Below are 25410 nucleotides of genomic sequence, written 5' to 3'. Positions count from 1 at the left end.
GGCATGGAAAAATCAAAACATGAGACACAAGACATGGAAAAACAAAACACAGAACACAACAAGACATAGAAAAAAGGACATGAATCAAAACCCAAAAAAACAAAAACCAGATACAAGGACAACACAAACAGGAGTCATGACAAAATTTCATTTTTAAGTGTTTTTTCATTGTGGTGTATATATTTTTACTTCAGTTAAAAGGATCAGAATACTCAATTCACTATTGGCTTTTCATAGTATAGCAGTAAAGTATATAATTATTAGTCAACCATCTACTGATTTTCATTGTGAACTAAAGAAATGTTACAAACTACCTTTTACCTGATTGGGCATTTAACTTTGAGTGACTTCTCCTTTTATCAGCATTGTTATCTGAAGGTGTCAAAAACACAATTTACTAAGACAGACCAACAACACCCCTTGGAATCTAGTTTTATCTGGGTGAGAGCCTCTGTCAGGGTTTTCAGTTCTAGCACAAGGCTGATGACTTCACAACCACAATGCGGTTCCCACAGTAGGTATTAATCAATATGTCTTGTGTTTTCACACTCAAATGACTGTTTTCTAAAGGCTGATGCAGCATCAATCTTTCTTGAACTCTTAGAGTGTCATCACTGTGATGGTAAACAGCTACTCTGGTTATTTAGGGTTTATCGATGTTTGTGATGTGATTCACAGTTTTACAGTTATTTCTTTTGTTCGGGTTTAGTGTGTCTATTCATGTGTTGTCTTTAGCCTTTCCTGTTCTGTTGTTTAGATGTTTTATATGCACAAATAAATGTGTAATAATGACATTCATTTGTGTTTCATCAGCTAATATGACTATTAAATAGCTTGCCACTGAAAGGACTTTTCCACAATCATTGTGCAAACTCAAATAAAATAACTATTTTGATTGATTAGCGATCTGTAATTTACCAACAAATCATAACACTGAGATGCATTTTCCACTTGAAATACTCAAAAAAGTCATGCCACTTTCCTGGTCTGTTGTTAATGGCTTTAAAAAACAACGTAAACCTACTTCTTTCCGAATAGTCATACGTGTTTAACTGTTCAAAAATAAAACCAGACCAGTCCATGCTTTTGTGTACATTATTTCTACGAGCAACATCTGCACTAAGTCAACAAAATGTCATTAAAGGCACAATGACCTTTGTCTTAGTGGTTTGACACATGGTACATGTCAGATAAAACTGCAAGCTTTCCTTTTTTTTTTAAAAAACAATTGTTCTCCATTATTGTCATTACATAAGACCATAGGGCTAAAACAACTACCGAAGCATAATACATAACGGACTGGCAAGATTTTAGGAGGTCTGCGTTGAAAGACACCTTTTATTTTATGTTATATTTGATGTGACAAGGCCCTACATTTTCAAAACCAGTATGTCTTCTATAGAGCAGTTTTGTAGTTTAGTGGCTAAAATATTAATGGTGACAAAAGAAGAATAGTTGTAGCCATTTTTCTATTGTTCAGTGCGTTTCGGCATAGGCAAAGATATTCACAATAACAACCAGAAAATGTCATTGTGAACATTTTTTTACTATAAACAGAATCACAATGTTTGTTCACAATAACTTTCGGGTAGAATACGCCTGCATCACGCATTTATTTACATACACCCTCTTTGTCTTTCATGATGTTATTTCAAAGTATGTACATCTTATTTATCTAAAATGCATGCTTAACTCAATTTGCCATTAATAACACCAACTTCTGGGTTGGAGACTGAATTTACCTGTTAAAGAAAGCAACTGCTCACTTTAACCAGAACTGGCTATTAACATTAGTCTGAGATGCCCCGGCTGTGCAGATAGCAAAGGCACTAACATAACAACATAGTACATGAAATTAACACAGCAGAAATGTCACATAGGCCAGACCAACATGTTTAACTATATACAGTATCTTTACATGTTGCAACTGCAGCTGAAATGAACAAATAAACAAGTTGGTAGATTTCACATATCTCCACAGTGCAAATCACCAACCAGTCTCTTACCCAAAAGTGACTGATGTTGTTAGTGTGACATCACAGTGATTCAGTCTATAACTCAATTTTATAAACAACTAGCCAGCTAATGTTTAGTCCTTGATTTCCTCCAGCTGACCTCTTCCTGTCCAGGATGTATTCTGAAGTTATTTTTTCACATTATTGTGTTTTGTGTTATTTGTGCACCAAGTCTCTAGAATTTCACTTGATTCATCAGCCATAATTACCAGTTTTCTTTTTCAGAGCTTTTCATTAGAATAACATCAGCACATCTAGAAATGGGGGTTTACTGCAGCTACAAACATTTCAGAACAGACATTTCAAAGCATACACATGTATTTGGCTAATGATACAGTTCTTTCATCATTGTAAAAGGCTTATGACAACAAAGTAAAAGTTAAACATAAAAGTGTTTGATTAAGAATGTTGACACTGAAACAGGATTATTCAAACTACTTTACCTTTTCCAAGTGAAATTTGCATCTGGATTAGCTTCAGTCACACATTCAAACGAGTTAGAAGCCCATTCGCTAATGATCACGTCAGTGGGGGGGACTACAAGAAAAAAAATCACAGAGAACGAGCTGTTATTGCTGTAACTGAGAAAATGGTAATTTGAGTGCATCAGAATAACACTGAGCAAACATGGATGCTTCCCATCCCTTCTGTACAAGGATAGTGTTACCTTGCTTTTTATGACACCTGACGCACCGGATTTTTCAGTAGTTTCAAGGTCATTCTGGATTAGTGAACTGTTTTTTTTGCTGTATCCTGACACTTCTCATGTGTGGACATCACTGAGGTTTTTTTGATACTTGGGACCTTGTTAAAATAAGTTCTTAACTGCTGCAACAGGAATGACAGATTTTGGTGCTTGTATAACAAACATAAATCCATTAATTAAAAAAAAAAAAAATCCTTCAAAGCAGCCGAGTGTCGCACCTGCCCGAAGACATGCAAGGGTCTAATAGATAACTCCATTAATATTCGATAAATAGAGTAATTTAAATATCTGTATGAACTGTGCAAATATGCAATATGCAAACTGTACTGTGCAAGCTTTGGCAAATAAAGTGCTATCGTGACTACAATGCAAAGTGCCGTTACTACTGTACATTTAAGTTACTGTGCAAAAGAACATAATTACCCACATGTTCAAAATGTACAAGTAACAAAATGTGCTTCGTTACAACCATGTTTACACTGAGTAAGTTTTATTTTAAATTAGATTTTGCTGCTGTAGTTTTCAGTGAGACACTGCAGTTTCTGGGCAGTATAACAAAGTCAGGAAATTAAGGAAGGCTGACGTTTTATACACATACAAAGCTTCAATAACTGGCAATAGACGCTTCATTCAGTTTCCTGCATTCCTCATGGTGGTAACTGTAGACAATGGGGTCAGTGTTATGTATCTCAGTCACATGGAAATGGTGGTTGGAAGAATTGAGGAGTGCTCAGTGTGAACTGTGAGTAGGCAGGGGAATGCTAAGAGACAAAAGAACAAAAAAAGGCTCTTTTTTGCATATCTTGACTACTTTCTGCACTTGAACTGGTAACCATTGATGAATGCCCTTTGTGGTGAGCCTAAAACCACTTTTCACACCAAAACTAGCAGCTTAAATAAGATGATTGACTACTTTTCCATTTGCAGAGGACAGGTTTGCCTTTCCATACTGTTTTCACTTGTGTGTAACATCTGTCAGCATGTAGGAGCCGGATAAACATAGAGCAGTCGTGAGCAGCATGCCATTACCTCATCAGAATACATTCAGAAAATTAATAGTGAATAATAATAAATAATAATAATCAATAATCTCAATTTGACACATTTTTTCTGGAGACCATAATGGAAGGAGTGAGACATCATCTTGTGCAGTACCTATCAGGCAGCCGACTCAGGCTGAGTGATTAGGAAGCCACTAATGGTAGTTAAGTTTACTTAAATTTCTCATAGCACTGAATGATGTTCCAATGCTTCTTGAACAGAGAGGGAAGATAGAGCGTTAACCAGCCAGCACCTGACAAGGTTGTCCACCAAGGTGCTGTTGTTCCATCACTGCAGATCAGAGCTGGAGCCGATAAACGCCTGTTACTACCACAGAATCAAATGACCGAGGAGTAAATCTGACATTCACATTAAAGGTACAGTTGGTAAGAGAGAGGACTTAGCATACATTTGAACAAGTACAACCTTCAGATCTGAAGCAACGATCTGTGGTCAAGCAGGAGGAAATCCAGAGTCTATGTAGGTGGTTGATTGCAGAGTAGTTTCACCTGACTGCTGCCTGCTGGGGGAGACCATACCCACACACACACACACACACACAACAGACAGGGGAAGAGACAAAGGAGGAGCAATACAGACAGGGGAAACACAAACCGGGAAGAAGGCGGGTGCTTCCATGATGGGTGTCATGATGAATCATGACACATACTTGCTTTTGAGACATGCATGCCTAGACCCACACACAGTGATTCTGATTTCTTATATTGAAGGTTAGTTTTTTTAAACTAGTCCGACGGGTATTTCAATAAAATAAGGTGAAGTGTTATGTTTGTTTTTACATTTATGCAATTATAAATAAATAATGGAATCATAAGTCTCTGCCTCCAAAGTCCCTCCCCAAGAGGAGGCTGGCGTTTATGCGACGCACACGACGTGCACGCAATCGAAGAGGCCAGGTGAACAACATGCGCATGAATCAGTAATACGTGAACTACACTCCACACAGCTAGATATAAAACGCTTTACAGTGACTTTCACATGGCTATGTCTCATCTAGAAAATTGTTCCTCAATTCATTACATTTTTTTAGCAATAAAGTCTAATTCTGTGATAAAAATAATGTTCGGAAAGTGTAGTATTAGCTTAGCACATTACTTCAGTCACGCCAGTAAATTAGCAGCTTATTTACATGTGTTGCTTTGCAAAATGTGTAACATTTTTATTTATTGATATAGTTAGAGTTCTGATACTGAGACACTGGGCTCAGATGAAGAATACACACAAGCAGCTGTTTCTACGAGCACGGGTAGACGAGGGAGACGTGGACGAGGTGGATCAGGCCGAGGCCGAGGCCACGGACGCCGGGGCAGAGGGCGTCGTGTGGGACAAACACCCGATGACCTCTGTACAGATGACATTGTTCGAGTCGAACGTTTGAGGTTACAGAGGATTGCATTTGAAAGTGTAAGTAGTAATAGTCTGTTTCTAAACACAAACAATTATCATTGTATCTAAGGCAATGGCTGTTAGCCGTTTAGCTGTGGATGTTATGAGCCTCAGTAAACATTTTTACTAGTATATACGTTATCTTGTAATCGCAAGGAGCAAATTCAACGCTTGGATGTCTCAGGAGGGGACCCCAGCCTCATGTCCTCAGCCACACTCAGTCCCTGCTGCTCCTCCTGTCCAACTCCAGCCCAGAGATGGAGGGAAATGCCCACCGTTGTGGAGAAGAAATGCAACCAACAGCCTGAGATGTGCAATTGCATTTCTGAGTGTTGTGCAACACAGTACATAGATTTTTCTTTTTTCATATTGTTCAAAATTTACACAACAAAAGACTTATGATTCCATTATTTATTTATAATTGCATAAATGTAAAAACAAACATAACACTTCACCTTATTTTATTGAAATACCCGTCGGACTAGTTTAAAAAAACTAACCTTCAATATAAGAAATCAGAATCACTGTGTGTGGGTCTAGGCATGCATGTCTCAAAAGCAAGTATGTGTCATGATTCATCATGACACCCATCATGGAAGCACCCGCCTTCTTCCCGGTTTGTGTTTCCCCTGTCTGTATTGCTCCTCCTTTGTCTCTTCCCCTGTCTGTTGTGTGTGTGTGTGTGTGGGTATGGTCTCCCCCAGCAGGCAGCAGTCAGGTGAAACTACTCTGCAATCAACCACCTACATAGACTCTGGATTTCCTCCTGCTTGACCACAGATCGTTGCTTCAGTCTATGTGGTTGTTCACCTCCTGACTCATCTCTTAATTATTGACTCTGTGCTCCTGTACGTTAGCTTGTGTAGCTAATACTTCTGTGCTTCTCCACTTTGCCTCAGATTGCTGCATTGACCTAGCAGCCTGTGTTTGCTTCTCCTTTGCCTGCGGACTTGCCAACCTACTGCCATTGCTCTGAAGCAGACACCACGCCACCATCACCCTCGTCTTCACCAGTGATCTCACGAGCCACTACGGTACCTCGCAACACCCCACCTCACCTGCACTCGTTTTCCTCATTTGAACATGAAAAGACTTATTTCACTGTTACCTGTGGTTCAGAGTTGTGCTTTTGGGTCAATGGATCAATAACTCTGTAAATATTGTCACGCTTTATTTTTCAAAGTAACATAACAATGTAGGTTGTATGCAGAGTAACAATGCACAGCTGTCAGTCAAGGTCAACATAAACTTAGATTTTTGCTGGAAGATAGGATTCTTTATTCTTCAAAGTGCAACAGCATGCCTCTGTCTAAGGCAATCTCTGACCTGTGGAAAGAGAATAAAGAACTGGATGTAATATACACACATTTAGGAAGAGTCAGGGTCCTACAGTTACATGGGTTTTATTGAAACAAAGTTATTACATTTGAAATTTAAAACAGTCAAAATGATGCCTTGGTTGTTCTAGTGTGAAATTTTGAGTTTGGCCTTGCCAGATGAGGCCTGACTTATTTTTAAATACATTATTGTGCCTTTTATAGCTTTCAGTAACCATCAAGGAGCAGACCCCTTCCCACTCCTTCTCTGTCTTCCTCCAAGGGACCATGTTGACAGGCATCGACGGACCACTCATGCTCTCCTGTGACATGGTGCAGAAGGCCAATCTATATGTATGTATGTATGTATGTACGTACGTACATACATACATACATACATACATACATACATACATACATACATACATACATACATACATACATACATACATACATACATACATACATACATACATACATACATACATACATACATACATACATACATACGACTGCCAGGTCACTTCATAAAGATATTTATGCTACTTTCTATTTTCGAACACTGGAAACAAGCTAACGTTAGCACTAGCATCCGAAACAAGCTAACGTTAGCCCGACTGCAATATCACAGTAAGGTCACATGCACAATGGAGTACTAGTGTAACAATTACAATTAGCTTTTTAACCCAGTCGAAAATCAAATTAAACATTATGTAAATCAATCAGGGGTAATTACCTGTCAACCAGAAAATTCGCCAACTCTGCGTCAGTTTTCCGTCCTTCCAGATCACAGAGTTCCTTCCACCTCTGAAAGGCCATTCCTATGTTTACGCTGGTTTTATCCCGGGCTCTGTCTAGTTCTTTTTTTGTGCTTTTTATTTCTTCTGGTTTCCTCTTTTTACTTGTGTATGCTGTTGGTGGTAACGGAGGTATTGGTAGTTGTTTCCTTGCTGATGGTTGTTGCTCCACCATTACTTTCTCTAAACTCCTGAAGCCGCTCTGGAAGGTATGAGCTTGACCAAGCAGAGCTGAGGAGGAAGGGGGCGGGAGCTGTCCGCAGTGTGAGTGAGCAGTGATCGACAGCTGTCAGACACTCCATCAGACACCATCCTGGCTCTGATTGGTTCTTTTTGGCAATTTGCAGCAGGAGCAGTAGGCGGAACTGAATGAGCCTGTTTTTTTTTTTTTTTGTTTTCTGTTTTTTACATATTACTAGTTTGATGGAATGCTGTTTTTGCATAATGACATTTTTAGCAAATATGATAAAAAGTCACTTTTATAAGAGATACCATCTGCACCTGATAAGTTTTGTCCAGAGTGAAATGGTCATTAGGCTGACAGACAGCTGTTGGTACCTACTACTTATTGTCATTAAGTCATCACCTGTCAAAATATTATTCTCTTGTTTTGTTATTTTCTTTTCTTTGTCTTTATCAATAGCTTAAGTCTTGCTTTTACATCGTCTTTCTTGGTTCTTGGTTAAATCAAACTGCTACATATTAGCTTCTGGAGCTAAGTGTGACGTTTTGGTCACATGGTCTCAGGCAGCACAAAACAATTTCTTAAATTTACAGTGATTTTATTTTTTTAATTTCATTTTGTATCTAATCTGTACTAAACACAAAGGATGTCAGTTGTCTAAGTGCACATTAATATTCATATAAAATAGAGGAAGCACTAAAGTACAATATAAAGTGGTGTGTCTTATTTGGCCCATTTAGGAACACGATTTGATGCTGGTTTGGAGTCACTGGGTCACATGACATGGAAGCTATTGAGAAAAAAAATCATAATTTCTGCATATAAATATTCATATAAAATAGAGGATGCACTGAAGAACAAAAAAAGAGCTATGTTTTATTCGTCCAGTTTACTAAAACAATCTGCTGCTGGTTTGGAGTCAAATGGAAGATGTTGAAAAAAACTGCAATTATTTTGTATTAATATATTCATGCCAAGTAATTTAATTACTTACTTACTTACTCTGTCGGCTCGTGATGCTTGGAGCATCCATAACTTCACCACAGGTTGACCTATCACCTCTCGCGTGAGACTGCTGTAGTTTTTAAACGATCGCAGACAAAGTAGGTTGTGACGGTAACTTGACACCTTTGCTTGCAAACTGTGCTCCGAAATCATTTTTCCGGTTCGCGCACACATTTTTTTTTAAGGGGCAAATGCGAGTGAAATGCTCGCACTGTAGAGCCCTGATTATAAAATATTATGATACAAAGATAAAAACTCTCAAGATCGCCAATAGACAACTGGCCTGGGGCACCAAAATGTCCAAAAACAGTCCTGGGCCTCTTGATCAATCACTGACTATCCACTGATTCCTCATCAACGACTCTGATACCTTCCAAGTTGAAGAAGAGACTGGTTACTTAACTTCTGCCCTTAAGTAGGGTAATCCCACTTTATGTGGGGTTCACACTAGTAGGATACAGGATCATAGCCTTAATTTTAGCCCCTAGATTAAGAGGCAAATTGGCGCTAGATGTGAACTGTTCAACAACAGGATCTGAAAGCTCCCCAATGCCTCACAGATGCTCAAAAGATATCAATCATGGTAAATATCTAGTCGTGTTTGGGACACCATGCATACAACAAGCTTCTGTACAGCTACCGTGAGAGACATAGCCCTTGTTTTGTGGATCAGAGTCAACAAATAGTCCAATGTCCACTACCATACCTTTGGTACCCACACTTGCGTGGATGAACTTTTATCCACACAAGCCACCCTAATCAAAGAGAACCTACCCGTCAATAATGGAACAGTGATTGGTTGGGGTTTGGCACAAGGTATCTTTCACCATCACCGATTGGTTAGTCGCCACCCGCAAGGGGAAATGGGATAACAATGGCAGCATCAACAACATGAGCAGAACATGCTGCTGCATGTGACTTGCCTGAAGACCCCCCACTGCGTAAAGCCACTTTTGACGGTTGGAGATACAAAGATTACTTTGAATTTGTTGAACGTAAGGAAAATAACTTGACTGTAAGGAGCACACTTTGCCCGTATTGGAAACTTCTCTCCACCGCTGCTAACACTACCTCATACTTAACAAAGCACCTACAGAGACAGCACGCACACACAAAGCTTGTTAAAAGGAACTGTGGAGCAACATGAATGTAATGAGTAATGTAACTAATTACTTTCCTCAGGGGGTAATCATGTAATGTAAGGGATTAGTATTTTTGAGAGTAATGTGTAATGTGTAATATATCATCAGCATCATTTCCTGTATTACTGTGAACAGAACATAACAGAGTTCTGTGTGACCAAGGCATAGGTTCAGCTGTCACTTGTATTTAGCGTTACCACACTTGAGTGGTTTGGAATGGAATCCATGAAATGTTTTCACCAGAAGAAATGTAGGGTGTGGCTTAGAAAGGAGGGAACCCACTTTTAAAAATAGAATTTTGCATCTTTAACTAGCAGAAGTGTTTTTAAAGACATTACTACATATTACTGTTATATGTTTTCATTGCTGGGGAAAAATCTCTGGTTTCCCCTGGAATAAGGGGTTCGGCTTCCCTGTCCCCCCCGGTGATTTCCACTTATGTTAAATGAACTAGGCATACATAAGTCTTGGTACTTTTGCTCAAGTAAAGGACATGAATACTTCTTTCATTTTTGGGTACAACTCAATTTTGGCATGCAGATGTGGGTACCAGATGTGCTCTGGGTCATAAATCTGACAGGTGGAGCACATACAGCACCTGAAAAGAGCCCTTTTCAAAGACAAACACCATGTTACACTCCCAGCATGGTTTGTCAACATTTATATAATCAAATAACTTACTAAACTGCTCTACTCTTGCACAAGATGACAGATGTGTTGTAACACTCACCATGGAAGCATGAATACATGTTTTGAAATTAAAAAAACAAACAAACAAAACAAGCCATAAATTCCAACATCTGAGGTCTAACTGAAATACCTCCTACTTGTCTGACTCTGTTAAACGCCCTTTGCTGTTAGCTGGCTGACAAGATAACTAGCTAGCTTCTAACAGTGTCTCAGACCTTTTATGCCCTTTGATGCTATTCCAGTTGCTGCCCTCGTCTCTGAGGACTCTTGTCTTTCTTGTCCTTCCACAGCCTTTGTGGAAACATGAAGCAACACTGATGGAGACTGACAAAAACCAGAAAATGAGAGGAAAGGGCACGGCTGTAAAATGTCTCTGGTGACACTTAGATCACTGTAATATATTTAGAATCTCAATCATTATGTCCTAAGTACACAACCAGATTAACTGGGAACTTTCCCTGCCATTAAGCAGTACAATGCTCTGTTTCCCTGTAATGCTACATGATATTGAAGCTTACAACTTTAAATGGATAGTTTAAGAGATTGTTTTTTGAAGTGGGGTCATATAAAGTACATATGAACGGGGTCCAGAGAAAAAGGTTGAGTTCTACGGTTGAGAATATGTAGTGCCAGAAGAAAGGCAGGTCTGATGGTTATGTAAATCTGTGTGAATTTTCTCTTTACGACGTACACTTGAACTGTTATAGACTGTTTAGGTGAGCCGTGTTGTAAGTGGTTAAATTTCACTTTTTCTCTGGACCCCGTTTACTGCAGTACAAAGCTGAGCGTCTGGGCTAGAGTGGCCCTCTACTTCTCAAAACTGAGGCTGCGCTGATCAGTGATTACAGTAGGGAACAGTACGAGTATAGATATGTACATTATATGACCCCACTTCAAAAAACACAAACTATCGCTTTAAGATGATGGTCATCAGCGTTAGGGTCATCCAACCCCACAACAAAATACCCACACTATCATTGATGAACATCACACAGTTAGTGTGAAATGTCACAGTTTGGTTAAGCTGAGGAAAAAGTCCCTTTGTTTCAAGATTCAAGATTCAAGATTCAAGAGTTTTATTATCATTGGACATTCACATGTCAATCAATGAAATTGTCTTTGCAACCCCCGTGCATAAGGTAATAAAATAGTAAAAATATAGAAGAGCATGCAATAAAAATAGAAATATTTATAAATATAATAAGAAAAGAGGAAGAGAGTATGTACATCAGAACTGTAGTATGTACATAAGAACTGTAGTATATACATATGTTATGTATACGATTGGTGCGGTTGGGTGGTAATATATACATTAACAGTAAGGTACCGTTAATTAGTCCGTTGGACATAAAAAAAAGTGCAGTGTGCGTTCAGCAGCTAAGTCTATTGTCCTGCAGTGCAGGGGGTGATAGCTTTGACAGCTCTTGGAAAGAAGCTGTCCCTCAGTCTGTTGGTGGTGGTGCGGATATTCCTGTACCGCTTTCCTGATGGAAGCGGTACGAACAGTCTGTGGCCCGGGTGGCTGGGGTCCGTGGCGATGGCTCTTGCTCTCCTCTTGACTCGGTCTCCGTATATAGAGTCCAAGTCAGGGAGGGGGCAGCCCACGATGCCCTGTGCAGTTTTAACCACCCGTGCCAGTTGTTTCCTCTCCTGTGCCGTGCAGCTGCCATACCACACGGTCACACTGAGGCAGAGGATGCTTTCTATTGTCGCTCTGTAGAAGTTCACGAGCAGACGAGAGGAAAGTCCAGCCCGTTTCAGTTTCCTGAGGAAGAAGAGCCTTTGTTGGGCCTTCTTCACCAGGCGGCAGGTGTTCAGGGACCAGGAGAGATCAGATGTGATGTGGAGGCCCAGGAACTTGATGTTGTCCACACGCTCCACCACTTCTCCGTCCATGAGGAGGGGGGCGTGCTCAGTCTTCCTGGACCTCCTGAAGTCCACGATGACCTCCTTGGTCTTTCCTGTGTTCAGCACCAAGTTGTTGGCTGAACACCACTGTGTGAGCTGGTGTACCTCCTCTCTGTAGTGGGTCTCGTTGTTCTCTGAGATGAGGCCCACTACTGTAGTGTCGTCCGCGAACTTCACAACTGTGTTGGTGGGATGGATGGCAGCACAGTCTTGAGTGAACAGGGTGAAGAGGACTGGGCTGAGCACACACCCCTGTGGCGTGCCCGTGCTGAGGACCATAGGGGAGGATGTTTTGTTCCCTATTCTCACCACCTGAGGCCTGTTGGTGAGAAAGTCTCTGATCCATTTAGGTTTAGACAAAACAAATACTTGGATAGATTTAGGAAATGATAATGGCCTTGGCCACAATAGGTACACTAATTTCATTATTACATGGACCTCAGTTGAATACCCAGAGATGAAGCTACCAAGAAGTATAAAGTAATTAACTACTGAGCCCTACCTTTAACAGCCGCAACATCGAAGTGATGAACTCAGTAATGTATCAATAAATGTTATCTGGTATTGGAATACAGTATTCTGAAATTGGTCCATTACTTCCATTTACTTTTGGTACCGATGCTATTACTCCTGTCCTTTTATTTAAGCAGGATTTGGAGGTAGGCAATGTGTTTTCAGTGGTTTGATTGTGAAAACTGTGCATGCATGTTGTAAGATTGTGATGTTATGCAACTTCGGCTTTGCAGTATCTGCTGCCTATCTTCGCAACAGCTTTGCTCACTCACTGTGCAAATGCAGACATAGTGTCTCTCTCCATGAAGGCCAGTGGCACAGGTTAAATGACAAGCAGGCCCAGTGAATTCTGAATTTGCATCCTCTGATAAACCTACCCTACCGAGGGGTAGGTACAGAGGGGTCAGTGTTGAGGCATGGATGGCAGGAGCATTCTACCACTTTTCCACCAAAATAAAAGTAATTAAGTTATAAAACATCCTTGAATAGACTGCATCCCAAATCCCTTCCTTGTTTACGGGCCACCACAGGATGTTGATAACACATCATCACTTTGTGCAGCAGAATTTAGTATGTTCACCCGCCAAACAAATTTCCCCGTCTGCGGGACATTAAAGGATTCCTGATTCTGATTCTGTGTCTTACATTTAGATTGAAGCCGAGCTGAAGTTACAAAAACCTGTGTCTACAGCAGAGTCAACTGACCTGGGTGTAAATGACAAATTCTCACATTTCCGTTGCACACAAAAGCCAGATATTTGTGGGTTGAAATGGGATTTATGACCAGTGGATAAGGAGTATGAGTCACATAGACTGGCTTGAGCTATAATAAAAAGAGTAACTAAGTGCTTCTGCATTTACATCCATGAGGGAAAAAAAATGGTTAACACGGTTGGATATTTTGGTCGACAGCACGTTTTACGACCCTGATTCGTGTGCATTAGTGTGATATGTACAAAAAAAAAAGCAGAAGAAACTTCTTGAGACTGATCACACGAGTCATCCATCATCATATTCCACTGTATATCTGACCCCTACTGACCCCTATACAGTGCAGGGTTACAGTTACACATGGTTCTTGATACTGTGAAGCCACTTCTTCAGCTCGCAGTCTTTGTTCTGGGCTATCTTGACCAGTTTCTTGGACAGTCCTAATAAAACAATATTTCAGTCACGTTCAGATAAACAGTATATGTTGAAAACAAAATACCTAACCATAACCCATGTAACACATTAGTAATTATGATACTAGGAACATATAGTGTGTGTGGACCTGCGAGCAAGGGCATTTTATCCTCATTTTCACCCTCCAACATACAAACACAGTAACAAATACCTTTTTCAATATGCCAGACATCGTAGTACTGTGTCACTTTGGCCTCCCTCAGGAACTTCTGGATCTGAGGGTGACGGTCTGTGACAATGCTGTCCAATGCAACACCACGTGCCTCCAAGAGAGCAAGGCTCCTCTTCAGACCTTCTTTCTCCATGTGATAACTTCCACCGACTTTGTTGCTCTGATCAGAACACAAAAATAGAACGCAAGTCTCTATTAAACAAAATGATTTTTAAAAGCACTCTTTAAACACAGATTAGTTAACCTGAATACAGATCACACCTTTGAACTCACCTGAACCAGCTGTATGTCAACAATAGTGTTGCTCCTCAGGTCCATCATTGAGTAACTGCCAAACTTGGCAGAGTGGCTTTCAAATATAAATGTTACATTTTACATATCACTTTGTTGTACTTCATAGTAACCACATTTCTAAACAAAAAAATTAGAGTACAATGTATCAGAGAATCTTGTTTACCTGGAGAGTCAGCCCTTAAGTCGCCACCTAGGATAACACTCTCCTGCTGACTGAGCTGCTCCATCATGCCGTCCTGTACAGTCTTCCAAGTGTGTATGATGGCAGGCTCTATGTATGACCGTGCATGACGGCGAAAAGTGTCATACTGAAACATCTTCAGCTGCATTGCCCGGAAGATCTGAGGACAGACAGACAAGATGTGTCAAATACTGCTCTATAAAACATTTAGCAATATGATATGCAAAAATAATTAAATTACATAGTAAAGTCTTATTCCATTACCTTTTCAAGTTTAAAGAAAGATGCTCCTGTGGTGTATACTGCAGCTGAGAGCTGGAGGTTTCCTGCTGGTGTGCTTCCCAGAACTGGCTGGCTGTTCCATTTTCTGAAGAACTGACAATGTGGGCATGTCTGTTCTACAGAGAGGAAAGTGCCTATCCTTCTTGTCTGAACGTCTGAAACACGCCGACAGACAGGGCACACCTCAAACAGCTCCATCAGACACTTTTCATAGACAATATATGTTGGTGTCTTATGAACAGGGCAGGAAGGCTCCAGTCTAGTAGGAAACAAAAATTGCAAAGATAAATTAGTAACTCCCATACTACTTGAGAGAAATAATGTAAAAAAAAATATAAGCAATTTTGAGGTTATTTACTCACGTCACATCTACTGACTCAGACAAAACTGTGACAGATTCCTCAGGATTATACGTAGAATCCTTGGGGTCGGGAATGTCCATGAATGAACTGCCCTCCAATGGATCCTCTTCTTCCTCCTCCTCCTCCAGTTCCAAGCGAGCCCTTTTGCATGGTCTCTTGATTGGGGTTGATGATAGGAATGGTTGAGAAGTAGAGAGGGGAATGTTTGAGGTGCCAACTCCAACCTCAGCACAGGACACTGATTTCTGTGTGCCATTGATAGATAAAAACAGAATTTTCATTAGCCAATCCATATTCATAACAAAGTAAAACAAAATTACACATTAGAGTAACATAGTGACTAACATTACATCATATGCTTTTGTTCAACAAACCTGTGCTTCTGAAGTGAGGCCGGAGGGTTCTCATGGACAGCTGTGTGCCAACCGTGCATTTCACTGGTTGGTCTGTCTGGCAAGCAACATGATGCACCACTGGCTGCTGTACAGATGTGCTTTGCTAAACACAAAAGGAAGGAATATGTTATGTGTCTGTTTTGTCATGTTACATGAAACAAAGCTATGTATATAGAAATGATGATTGAAAAAATAATTTGCTAAGGCAAAATCTGGCAAATAATAATCCGAGCAAACCCATGCAAATCCCTCACTTCACATTAGATTTAGTAAGTGAGCAATACATATTTGCAAGGCAACTTTTCTGTGTCCATGCCTTCATATAACTAACGTTAATCGTAGCACAGCAGACAGGTAACCCCTGTCTCCGGCTACAAAACAAAGTAGTGATTGCTTGACTGCAGATAAAGTTTTGGTACTGTCAGATCGGGTCCCTCGTACCAGCAGCTAACACTACACACGTAGTTACGTCTATATCAACACAAAAGAAGTCGTTCGACTGCCAAGGTGCTCCTGGGCATCTAACACACTGTCCTTTAGACTTTAGCACAACATGCTAATTGACGTAACGTAGCTCACCGGCAGTGAATTACAGAGCATTTCATACCGTCCTCTCTGCGTGTTCACGACGGAACATTAGCTCACCGTCCGTGAACTACTGAGACAATTTCACTGACTGATCGGCTGTGAGCATGTGGAGGAGACGGTTTCCCATGCGTGTTCATGTCGAAACATTAACAGTAACCACTGACAAGTTGCTCGCGGACGATGAGCTAGCTAGCGCTGCTCGGCAGTGAACATGACGATGGCTAGCTACCATGTTCACAGCCGAGTAGCGCTAGCTAGCTCGTCGTCCGCGGACAACTGAGACAATTTCACACCGTCTGGTCGGCTGTGAACACGTGGAGGAGACGGTTTCCCATGCGTGTTCATGTCGGAACAGTGGCTGTAGCAACTGAGAAGTTGTCCGCGGACGATGAGCTAGCTAGCGCTGCTCGGCCGTGAACATGACGATGGCTAGCTAGCTAGCGCTGTCTACGGCGAACAACTTCTCAGTGGTTCACCGGCCGGTTTGAAGCGATCAAATCTCAATATCCCAATTCAGTTTCTCAGTTCACTGTCATGAGTGCTGATATGACAAATTAAGGTTTGGCAACATTAACATTACCGTGAATCCTAAGACCAGTAAGCCCACTGTTGTAACGTTAGCTCAGCCTCATATTTACATCACCGGTTAGCGTTAGCTCATGTGCTAAACAGCCAAAGTAACACAAACAACACTGTTTTTTAGAAAAAATACTTACAGTTTCTTCTTCTGTGGCGTTACCATGGACAGTGGGTATCGATCCATCTTTGAGCAACAATCTCGTTGCCAGTCCAGCCTGATACTGACCCTGGTTGCTGAAACAGTCCGGTGTGAAATGATTGGCACAGACAACAACGCTTTTGCTCAGTGAAGCTGGGACGTTTCCCTGAAAAATAAAATTTAGCCACTTCGCTCTGGTATCCTCTTTGGTAGGGAGGCGATGTAGGGAAACATGAGTGTCCGTGCATCCGACGACAGAGCAGGAGTGCTTGGCTTTCGGGTTGTACATGCTAGCGGTCAGGCTATCGCATACAAGTGAAGCGAGAAAATGGCGGATCCTCCTTCAGGTAGCCGGAGTAATATGGGAGGAGATATCCAGCCTGAGGGCGGGAGTATTCAAATCACCCGCACTGTTACGTAACAGTACGGGTGAAATCCAAATGGCTCTTTTAGAGACACATTTCCTGACTCTGCCTGTTTACAAAACATTGACGTAGAGGTTGTAAATCACTCTTAAGGGGTCGGGAGGCACTCCGGATATGCAATTATACATCGTAAAGCAAGGAAAAAGTGGGTTTTGCATAATATGTCCCCTTTAAGTAGGGTAATCCCACTTTATGTGGGGTTCACACTAGTAGGATACAGGATCATAGCCTTAATTTTAGCCCCTAGATTAAGAGGCAAATTGGCGCTAGATGTGAACTGTTCAATAACAGGATCTGAAAGCTCCCCAATGCCTCACAGATGCTCAAAAGATATCAATCATGGTAAATATCTAGTCGTGTTTGGGACACCATGCATACAACAAGCTTCTGTACAGCTACCGTGAGAGACATAGCCCTTGTTTTGTGGATCAGAGTCAACAAATAGTCCAATGTCCACTACCGTACCTTTGGTACCTACACTTGCGTGGATGAACTTTTATCCACACAAGCCACCCTAATCAAAGAGAACCTACCCGTCAATAATGGAACAGTGATTGGTTGGGGTTTGGCACAAGGTATCTTTCACCATCACCGATTGGTTAGTCGCCACCCGCAAGGGAAAATGGGACAACATGAGCAGAACATGCTGCTGCATGTGACTTGCCTGAAGACCCCCCACTGCGTAAAGCCACTTTTGACGGTTGGAGATACAAAGATTACTTTGAATTTGTTGAACGTAAGGAAAATAACTTGACTGTAAGGAGCACACTTTGCCCGTATTGCAAACTTCTCTCCACCGCTGCTAACACTACCTCATACTTAACAAAGCACCTACAGAGACAGCACGCACACACAAAGCTTGTTAAAAGGAACTGTGGAGCAACATGAATGTAATGAGTAATGTAACTAATTACTTTCCTCAGGGGGTAATCATGTAATGTAAGGGATTAGTATTTTTGAGAGTAATGTGTAATGTGTAATATATCATCAGCATCATTTCCTGTATTACTGTGAACAGAACATAACAGAGTTCTGTGTGACCAAGGCATAGGTTCAGCTGTCACTTGTATTTAGCGTTACCACACTTGAGTGGTTTGGAATGGAATCCATGAAATGTTTTCACCAGAAGAAATGTAGGGTGTGGCTTAGAAAGGAGGGAACCCACTTTTAAAAATAGAATTTTGCATCTTTAACTAGCAGAAGTGTTTTTAAAGACATTACTACATATTACTGTTATATGTTTTCATTGCTGGGGAAAAATCTCTGGTTTCCCCTGGAATCAGGGGTTCGGCTTCCCTGTCCCCCCCGGTGATTTCCACTTATGTTAAATGAACTAGGCATACATAAGTCTTGGTACTTTTGCTCAAGTAAAGGACATGAATACTTCTTTCATTTTTGGGTACAACTCAATTTTGGCATGCAGATGTGGGTACCAGATGTGCTCTGGGTCATAAATCTGACAGGTGGAGCACATACAGCACCTGAAAAGAGCCCTTTTCAAAGACAAACACCATGTTACACTCCCAGCATGGTTTGTCAACATTTATATAATCAAATAACTTACTAAACTGCTCTACTCTTGCACAAGATGACAGATGTGTTGTAACACTCACCATGGAAGCATGAATACATGTTTTGAAATTAAAAAAACAAACAAACAAAACAAGCCATAAATTCCAACATCTGAGGTCTAACTGAAATACCTCCTACTTGTCTGACTCTGTTAAACGCCCTTTGCTGTTAGCTGGCTGACAAGATAACTAGCTAGCTTCTAACAGTGTCTCAGACCTTTTATGCCCTTTGATGCTATTCCAGTTGCTGCCCTCGTCTCTGAGGACTCTTGTCTTTCTTGTCCTTCCACAGCCTTTGTGGAAACATGAAGCAACACTGATGGAGACTGACAAAAACCAGAAAATGAGAGGAAAGGGCACGGCTGTAAAATGTCTCTGGTGACACTTAGATCACTGTAATATATTTAGAATCTCAATCATTATGTCCTAAGTACACAACCAGATTAACTGGGAACTTTCCCTGCCATTAAGCAGTACAATGCTCTGTTTCCCTGTAATGCTACATGATATTGAAGCTTACAACTTTAAATGGATAGTTTAAGAGATTGTTTTTTGAAGTGGGGTCATATAAAGTACATATGAACGGGGTCCAGAGAAAAAGGTTGAGTTCTACGGTTGAGAATATGTAGTGCCAGAAGAAAGGCAGGTCTGATGGTTATGTAAATCTGTGTGAATTTTCTCTTTACGACGTACACTTGAACTGTTATAGACTGTTTAGGTGAGCCGTGTTGTAAGTGGTTAAATTTCACTTTTTCTCTGGACCCCGTTTACTGCAGTACAAAGCTGAGCGTCTGGGCTAGAGTGGCCCTCTACTTCTCAAAACTGAGGCTGCGCTGATCAGTGATTACAGTAGGGAACAGTACGAGTATAGATATGTACATTATATGACCCCACTTCAAAAAACACAAACTATCGCTTTAAGATGATGGTCATCAGCGTTAGGGTCATCCAACCCCACAACAAAATACCCACACTATCATTGATGAACATCACACAGTTAGTGTGAAATGTCACAGTTTGGTTAAGCTGAGGAAAAAGTCCCTTTGTTTAGGTTTAGACAAAACAAATACTTGGATAGATTTAGGAAATGATAATGGCCTTGGCCACAATAGGTACACTAATTTCATTATTACATGGACCTCAGTTGAATACCCAGAGATGAAGCTACCAAGAAGTATAAAGTAATTAACTACTGAGCCCTACCTTTAACAGCCGCAACATCGAAGTGATGAACTCAGTAATGTATCAATAAATGTTATCTGGTATTGGAATACAGTATTCTGAAATTGGTCCATTACTTCCATTTACTTTTGGTACCGATGCTATTACTCCTGTCCTTTTATTTAAGCAGGATTTGGAGGTAGGCAATGTGTTTTCAGTGGTTTGATTGTGAAAACTGTGCATGCATGTTGTAAGATTGTGATGTTATGCAACTTCGGCTTTGCAGTATCTGCTGCCTATCTTCGCAACAGCTTTGCTCACTCACTGTGCAAATGCAGACATAGTGTCTCTCTCCATGAAGGCCAGTGGCACAGGTTAAATGACAAGCAGGCCCAGTGAATTCTGAATTTGCATCCTCTGATAAACCTACCCTACCGAGGGGTAGGTACAGAGGGGTCAGTGTTGAGGCATGGATGGCAGGAGCATTCTACCGCTTTTCCACCAAAATAAAAGTAATTAAGTTATAAAACATCCTTGAATAGACTGCATCCCAAATCCCTTCCTTGTTTACGGGCCACCACAGGATGTTGATAACACATCATCACTTTGTGCAGCAGAATTTAGTATGTTCACCCGCCAAACAAATTTCCCCGTCTGCGGGACATTAAAGGATTCCTGATTCTGATTCTGTGTCTTACATTTAGATTGAAGCCGAGCTGAAGTTACAAAAACCTGTGTCTACAGCAGAGTCAACTGACCTGGGTGTAAATGACAAATTCTCACATTTCCGTTGCACACAAAAGCCAGATATTTGTGGGTTGAAATGGGATTTATGACCAGTGGATAAGGAGTATGAGTCACATAGACTGGCTTGAGCTATAATAAAAAGAGTAACTAAGTGCTTCTGCATTTACATCCATGAGGAAAAAAAAATGGTTAACACGGTTGGATATTTTGGTCGACAGCACGTTTTACGACCCTGATTCGTGTGCATTAGTGTGATATGTACAAAAAAAAAAGCAGAAGAGAAACTTCTTGAGACTGATCACACGAGTCATCCATCATCATATTCCACTGTATATCTGACCCCTACTGACCCCTATACAGTGCAGGGTTACAGTTGCTCAGTTATTCAGTGGGGAACTGCGTGACTTGTTCTGAGCGAACAACTTTATCCCATGATGAAACTTTTCTATCCAGATGGGAGTGGTCTCTTCCAGAATGACAATATCCCCATCCATAGGGGGACAAGGGCTCACTGAGTGGTTTGATCAGCATGAAAAAGATATGATTCATGTGCTATGGCATTTGGTGTCACGAGATCTAAACTTTATTGAACATCTATGGGAGATTTTGGACCATGTGTTATACTGCTCTCCACTATCATCATTAAAACACCAAATGAGGGAATATCGCTTAGGAGAACTCCTTACTAAGACACTTTATGTTGGTTCTACCTTTAATCTGTCACCCAACTGTAGCTATTAGATGCATAACTAATTGATGAATGGAAGTATTTGTATACTCACAGTGGACCTGTATGGTGAAGTTCAGAGTCTGTTTACTCAGCAGGGCAGCATTGGTGATGACACACTGGACCACCTGATGGTTGATTTCTCTGCTCGGTATTCCAAACAGCGAGCTGATTGTGGTGGTTGTACCGTTGCCGTGCTCAGTGGAGCTGGTTGTTGTCCTCAGTTTTCCTGCCAGATCACCAGTGAGCCACCTCACCTCTGCAGGAGGCTTGGAAGCAGCAGCCGTGCAGGTAACAAGTGAAACCTCCTTATCACCCAAAACAGGAGGATTAGCTTCCAGGCTTGAGACTGGAGGCACTACAACAGTCACAGTGCACAGCGATTATAAAAATATGAATAATCAAATAATAAATATACTAAAACAATATTTGTAAACTGAGCATCATACCGAGCAAGTTTAGAGGTATTTCTGTCTTGTGGTTACCGCTGGGAAACAGGGTGAAGATGCAAGTGTAGGTGCCTTCATCCATCAGCGTGACGTTGGATAACTGGAGAGATCCATTGTTGTCATCAAAAATGCCAATATATCTAAATCGCTCATCATGGCCATCGACAAACTTTGGACCATCTGTAGGTAAGATGGTGAAGAAATTTTCATTCCGAAGTTTCCCTCGGGTAATCCTCTGCCATGAAATCTGGCTGAGGGTCTCCATGGTGTCGATGAGTTGGCACGGTAAGACAACGGTCCCTCCTTGGACCACCGTCTTGTTTCCTCCAATCACCTGGAGACCTGTGAGGGGTGTAAAATCTCATCAGGGTTCAGATCTCAAGTCAGAAGGCACAAACACAAGTAAAGACAAACATGGTATCTAGCATGATGTAAGCTGGCGTCCTCCTTGTAGAAACTTAAACTTAGTTCAGGCTTCACAAGCGTAGGACCGACCCTGTCAAATTATGTACGACCCAAATTATTTTATGAGCTTGATACAGCTGTGAGACTGTTCACCACCCACACTTTTTCTGCGGTTTTGCACAAACGGCTCACTACAGTCGCTCACTTTCTCTGTCTGCTCTCACTGCAGCTGCCTCCTCTCCTTCTCCCTCTCCTGTTGCTGCTTCAAACTTGACACCGGCTTTGGGTCTGACCGGCTGATGATTGGCTGTTCTGCCTTAAGTCCCGCCTCTCTTTCTCTGTTAAATTAATAGTTCAGCTCGTGTTGATCTGGCGGGAACTACCTGGGTTCATAGACACCGGCACAGATCCACAAAGACAAAGACGCCTCACTGAGCGGGATGGCCCGCGGCTGTGATACGGCGCAAGCAGCTCTGCCCCGTGAACTGACAAGAGTCAATGGAGTGAACTTTATAAAGCTCCTTCTACAAAGTGCTATAAGTTAATGTCTCATTTACACATCCACACTCGTACGGATATATTCAGGAAACAGATAGGAAACAAGAACAACGTCTGTAACGTTCTCTGAAGATTATAACAGAGATTATAAGATTATAGACAGGTCGGCACCAAACCGGTTATTATGTTTTTATGTGTTGACAGCTGCCAATGTATGTAACACTGTTACTGTGATGATACGTGACAGTTAAATATTGAATCTGTGTATAATAACTAAATCCTGACATGTAACTGTGATATTTGATCATTTGAGTACTAATAATAACAATCATGACAAAAAATTTACAAAGTCTGCAGATCAAGATAAGAAGCTGCAACTGGCAGTGAGCAGCTTTATTTCCTGTTAGCAGTGAAGTGATAAACTCCATGACAGAACACTATAAAATATGATAATGTATACACAACATTTAATGATAAAATAAAAGTAAAGTTGCAGTAGGCTTCTATCATAAATATGCACCATTTATATAGTTTATTATCATCATCATCATCATCATTATCATTATGACTTTGAATGGGAGCAGCTGTAACACTGCAATTTCTCATTGTGGATCAATAAAGTATTTCTGTTTCTGATTCATATATTATGCAATCAGTTGTCCATATTTAGAATTAAATTAAATGAACCACATGTTAGGGTGTGGTTATTATAGACACAGAGTCAATATTTAAGTGTTATTTATCATCACAGTAACATTGTTACATAACTCCCGCCACACCACCACCACATCCATCCCCCGTACTTTTGAAAAGCTTGCTACATCCCTGTCGTAGATCTACCCTGGCTCTGAGCGCTTCAGAATTGCTACAACACTAACCTATGGGGACAATTGTTTTAACCAGCGAGTTGGTTCCTAAACAAGACACCACAGTGCGTGTTTCACTCACCTCTGTTTATTTCTGGAAAATCCTTTAGGCTAAGGTGGAGCAGCTGAGATCCCACTATAGCCACAGAAGCGAACACTTTTTTCTTGTTGCTTTGTTTTGTTTACAAAAAGCAACGATCGAGCAGTGCAGACGTAATGTGTAGATGTCATGTCCATATTTATGGCTATGTAACACCATAGCAATGGTTGCTTGCATAGCAGCTAGCAGCTTTTTACATATCACTCGCTGCCACTGGAAAAATAAAATAAAAAAAATTAAAATAAATAAATTCCCTACCTACCCCTGACCTCAACCTTTTTTTTTAAAGCAAACTTTAGTATAATCTGCTTGACTTTTGACCATGTGATTGTGGAAACAAAGGATATAATGAACAGCAGTGTGATGAATTGTGTGATGCAGTAAAGATGATTTAATTTAAGTAATTATTAAATTCCTGATGTCATTTTAGATAACAGTAGTTAAGTTCCTGCCTTCATTTAGTGCATTACTGATGTTGTGTAACTTACTCATTGAACATGCTTTGGTATGTTTGTTATTATCATTATTATTTGTATTCTAGTTTATAGTCTACTAGAAAAAATAAGTGAGGATGTAGAAGTTGGTCTGTAGCCCTGTGTGATGATCCACAGTCTCTGATAGTGTGACTTACTTCCTCTTCTTTGTTCCTTTCTTCCTTTGTTTACCGTTTATTGAGCAGGATGCAGGTGTTGGACAGGTGTTAGTTTTCCAGTTTGAGGATCACAAAGGAATTTTTGTCTGGGTAAAAATCCCCTTATCTGCTGCTCCTTCTCTTCAGCTTTCATCACTCCCGTTGGCTTAAGTTAAATTACTTTTAGCATTATGACTCCTGAGCTTCCTCTTTTGATACCTGGGCCAGGTCGTAATTAAGGTTTACGTTATTCTTACATAAAAGATTAACCACAGTGTTGTGTGTCTGCCGTGAAAAGACGACATAGAGCTTGTTGTCTGTTAGCTAACTACAATATACACTGCGGAGGTAGATCTGCAGAATAGCATCCCATGTCTCTGTATTGAATTATTTCACCAGCTGCGTTTTCCTTCAGAATAAACGGACTGGCTCACAGTGAAACAGCGAATCTGCTGCTCCTGTAAGCTAAACATAGTGCTTTAACAGAAAAAAAAAAACCGTCAGCTCACAAACCTTCTGTAAGAGCGGCCAGGACCATCGCAGACACCAGCATAAACATCTTAATGCTCCTGAAGAAACACGGTGCCCATAATTTATCGGAGAAAACACACAGAAAAGTTGATTCCATCCATCTGGAACAATAATCCCGCTGATGTGCACTCTCTCACCGAGGAGCTCTCGTGTCGCGTAATCGTGATGCTTTCATGAAGGTGGGAATTTCCAGAAGCCCGAAGCATTTAGGAGGGATATGTAGGAGGAGGAATAGGATCAGGGAGATTGGAGGTGCTCAGACACGTATGAGTGAGTACAGTTTAGTTGGAAAAGGATGTTAAGGCAGACATATTATTTAATCCTGTTAACAAAGTTAATACATACTTGAATGCTACTGTTCAACCTGGACCAGAGCAACAAACACAAATGATTAAAAA

General features: G+C 40.9%; 1 protein-coding gene and 2 long non-coding RNA genes across 11 annotated transcripts in view; 1 reads left to right on the top strand and 2 right to left on the bottom strand.

The window, feature by feature from the left end:
- LOC119025295 (nectin-1-like) overlaps nt 1-25200 on the bottom strand; it is a 32120-nt gene extending 6920 nt beyond the window's left edge. For 2 of the 9 annotated variants that reach the window (XR_005076771.1, XM_037108700.1), the window contains exons 1-8: nt 16900-19079; nt 15575-15698; nt 15201-15453; nt 14821-15097; nt 14539-14716; nt 14355-14431; nt 14061-14241; nt 2459-2552 (exon numbers count right to left, since the gene is read on the bottom strand). Coding sequence is in view for 8 of the 9 variants with exons in the window: in XM_037108700.1 (XP_036964595.1) it covers nt 2459-2552; nt 14061-14241; nt 14355-14431; nt 14539-14716; nt 14821-15097; nt 15201-15453; nt 15575-15698; nt 16900-17190 (1475 nt within the window). In the remaining variant the exon portion in view is untranslated. Of the gene's footprint in view, nt 1-2458; nt 2553-12396; nt 12531-12556; nt 13876-14060; nt 14242-14354; nt 14432-14538; nt 14717-14820; nt 15098-15200; nt 15454-15574; nt 19081-21587; nt 21891-21981; nt 22324-24994 lie in introns of those variants that run through there. The other 7 variants (XM_037108701.1, XM_037108702.1, XM_037108704.1 and 4 more) reach the window with 6 other exon arrangements.
- LOC119025298 lies at nt 5821-7223 on the top strand. The gene is made up of 3 exons (XR_005076772.1): nt 5821-5970; nt 6069-6203; nt 6711-7223. It is a non-coding gene; the product is annotated as an uncharacterized LOC119025298 (long non-coding RNA).
- Nucleotides 6324-7354, bottom strand: LOC119025300. The gene is made up of 2 exons (XR_005076773.1): nt 7222-7354; nt 6324-6495 (listed from the first exon to the last, which is right to left on the bottom strand). It is a non-coding gene; the product is annotated as an uncharacterized LOC119025300 (long non-coding RNA).
- Nucleotides 25201-25410: the final 210 nt, after the last annotated feature.

Source organism: Acanthopagrus latus, chromosome 9, assembly GCF_904848185.1.
Source record: "Acanthopagrus latus isolate v.2019 chromosome 9, fAcaLat1.1, whole genome shotgun sequence".
NCBI lineage: Eukaryota > Metazoa > Chordata > Actinopteri > Spariformes > Sparidae > Acanthopagrus > Acanthopagrus latus.
The sequence above is the reverse complement of the archived record's forward strand: the minus strand, read 5'-3'. Positions and strand labels throughout refer to the sequence as shown.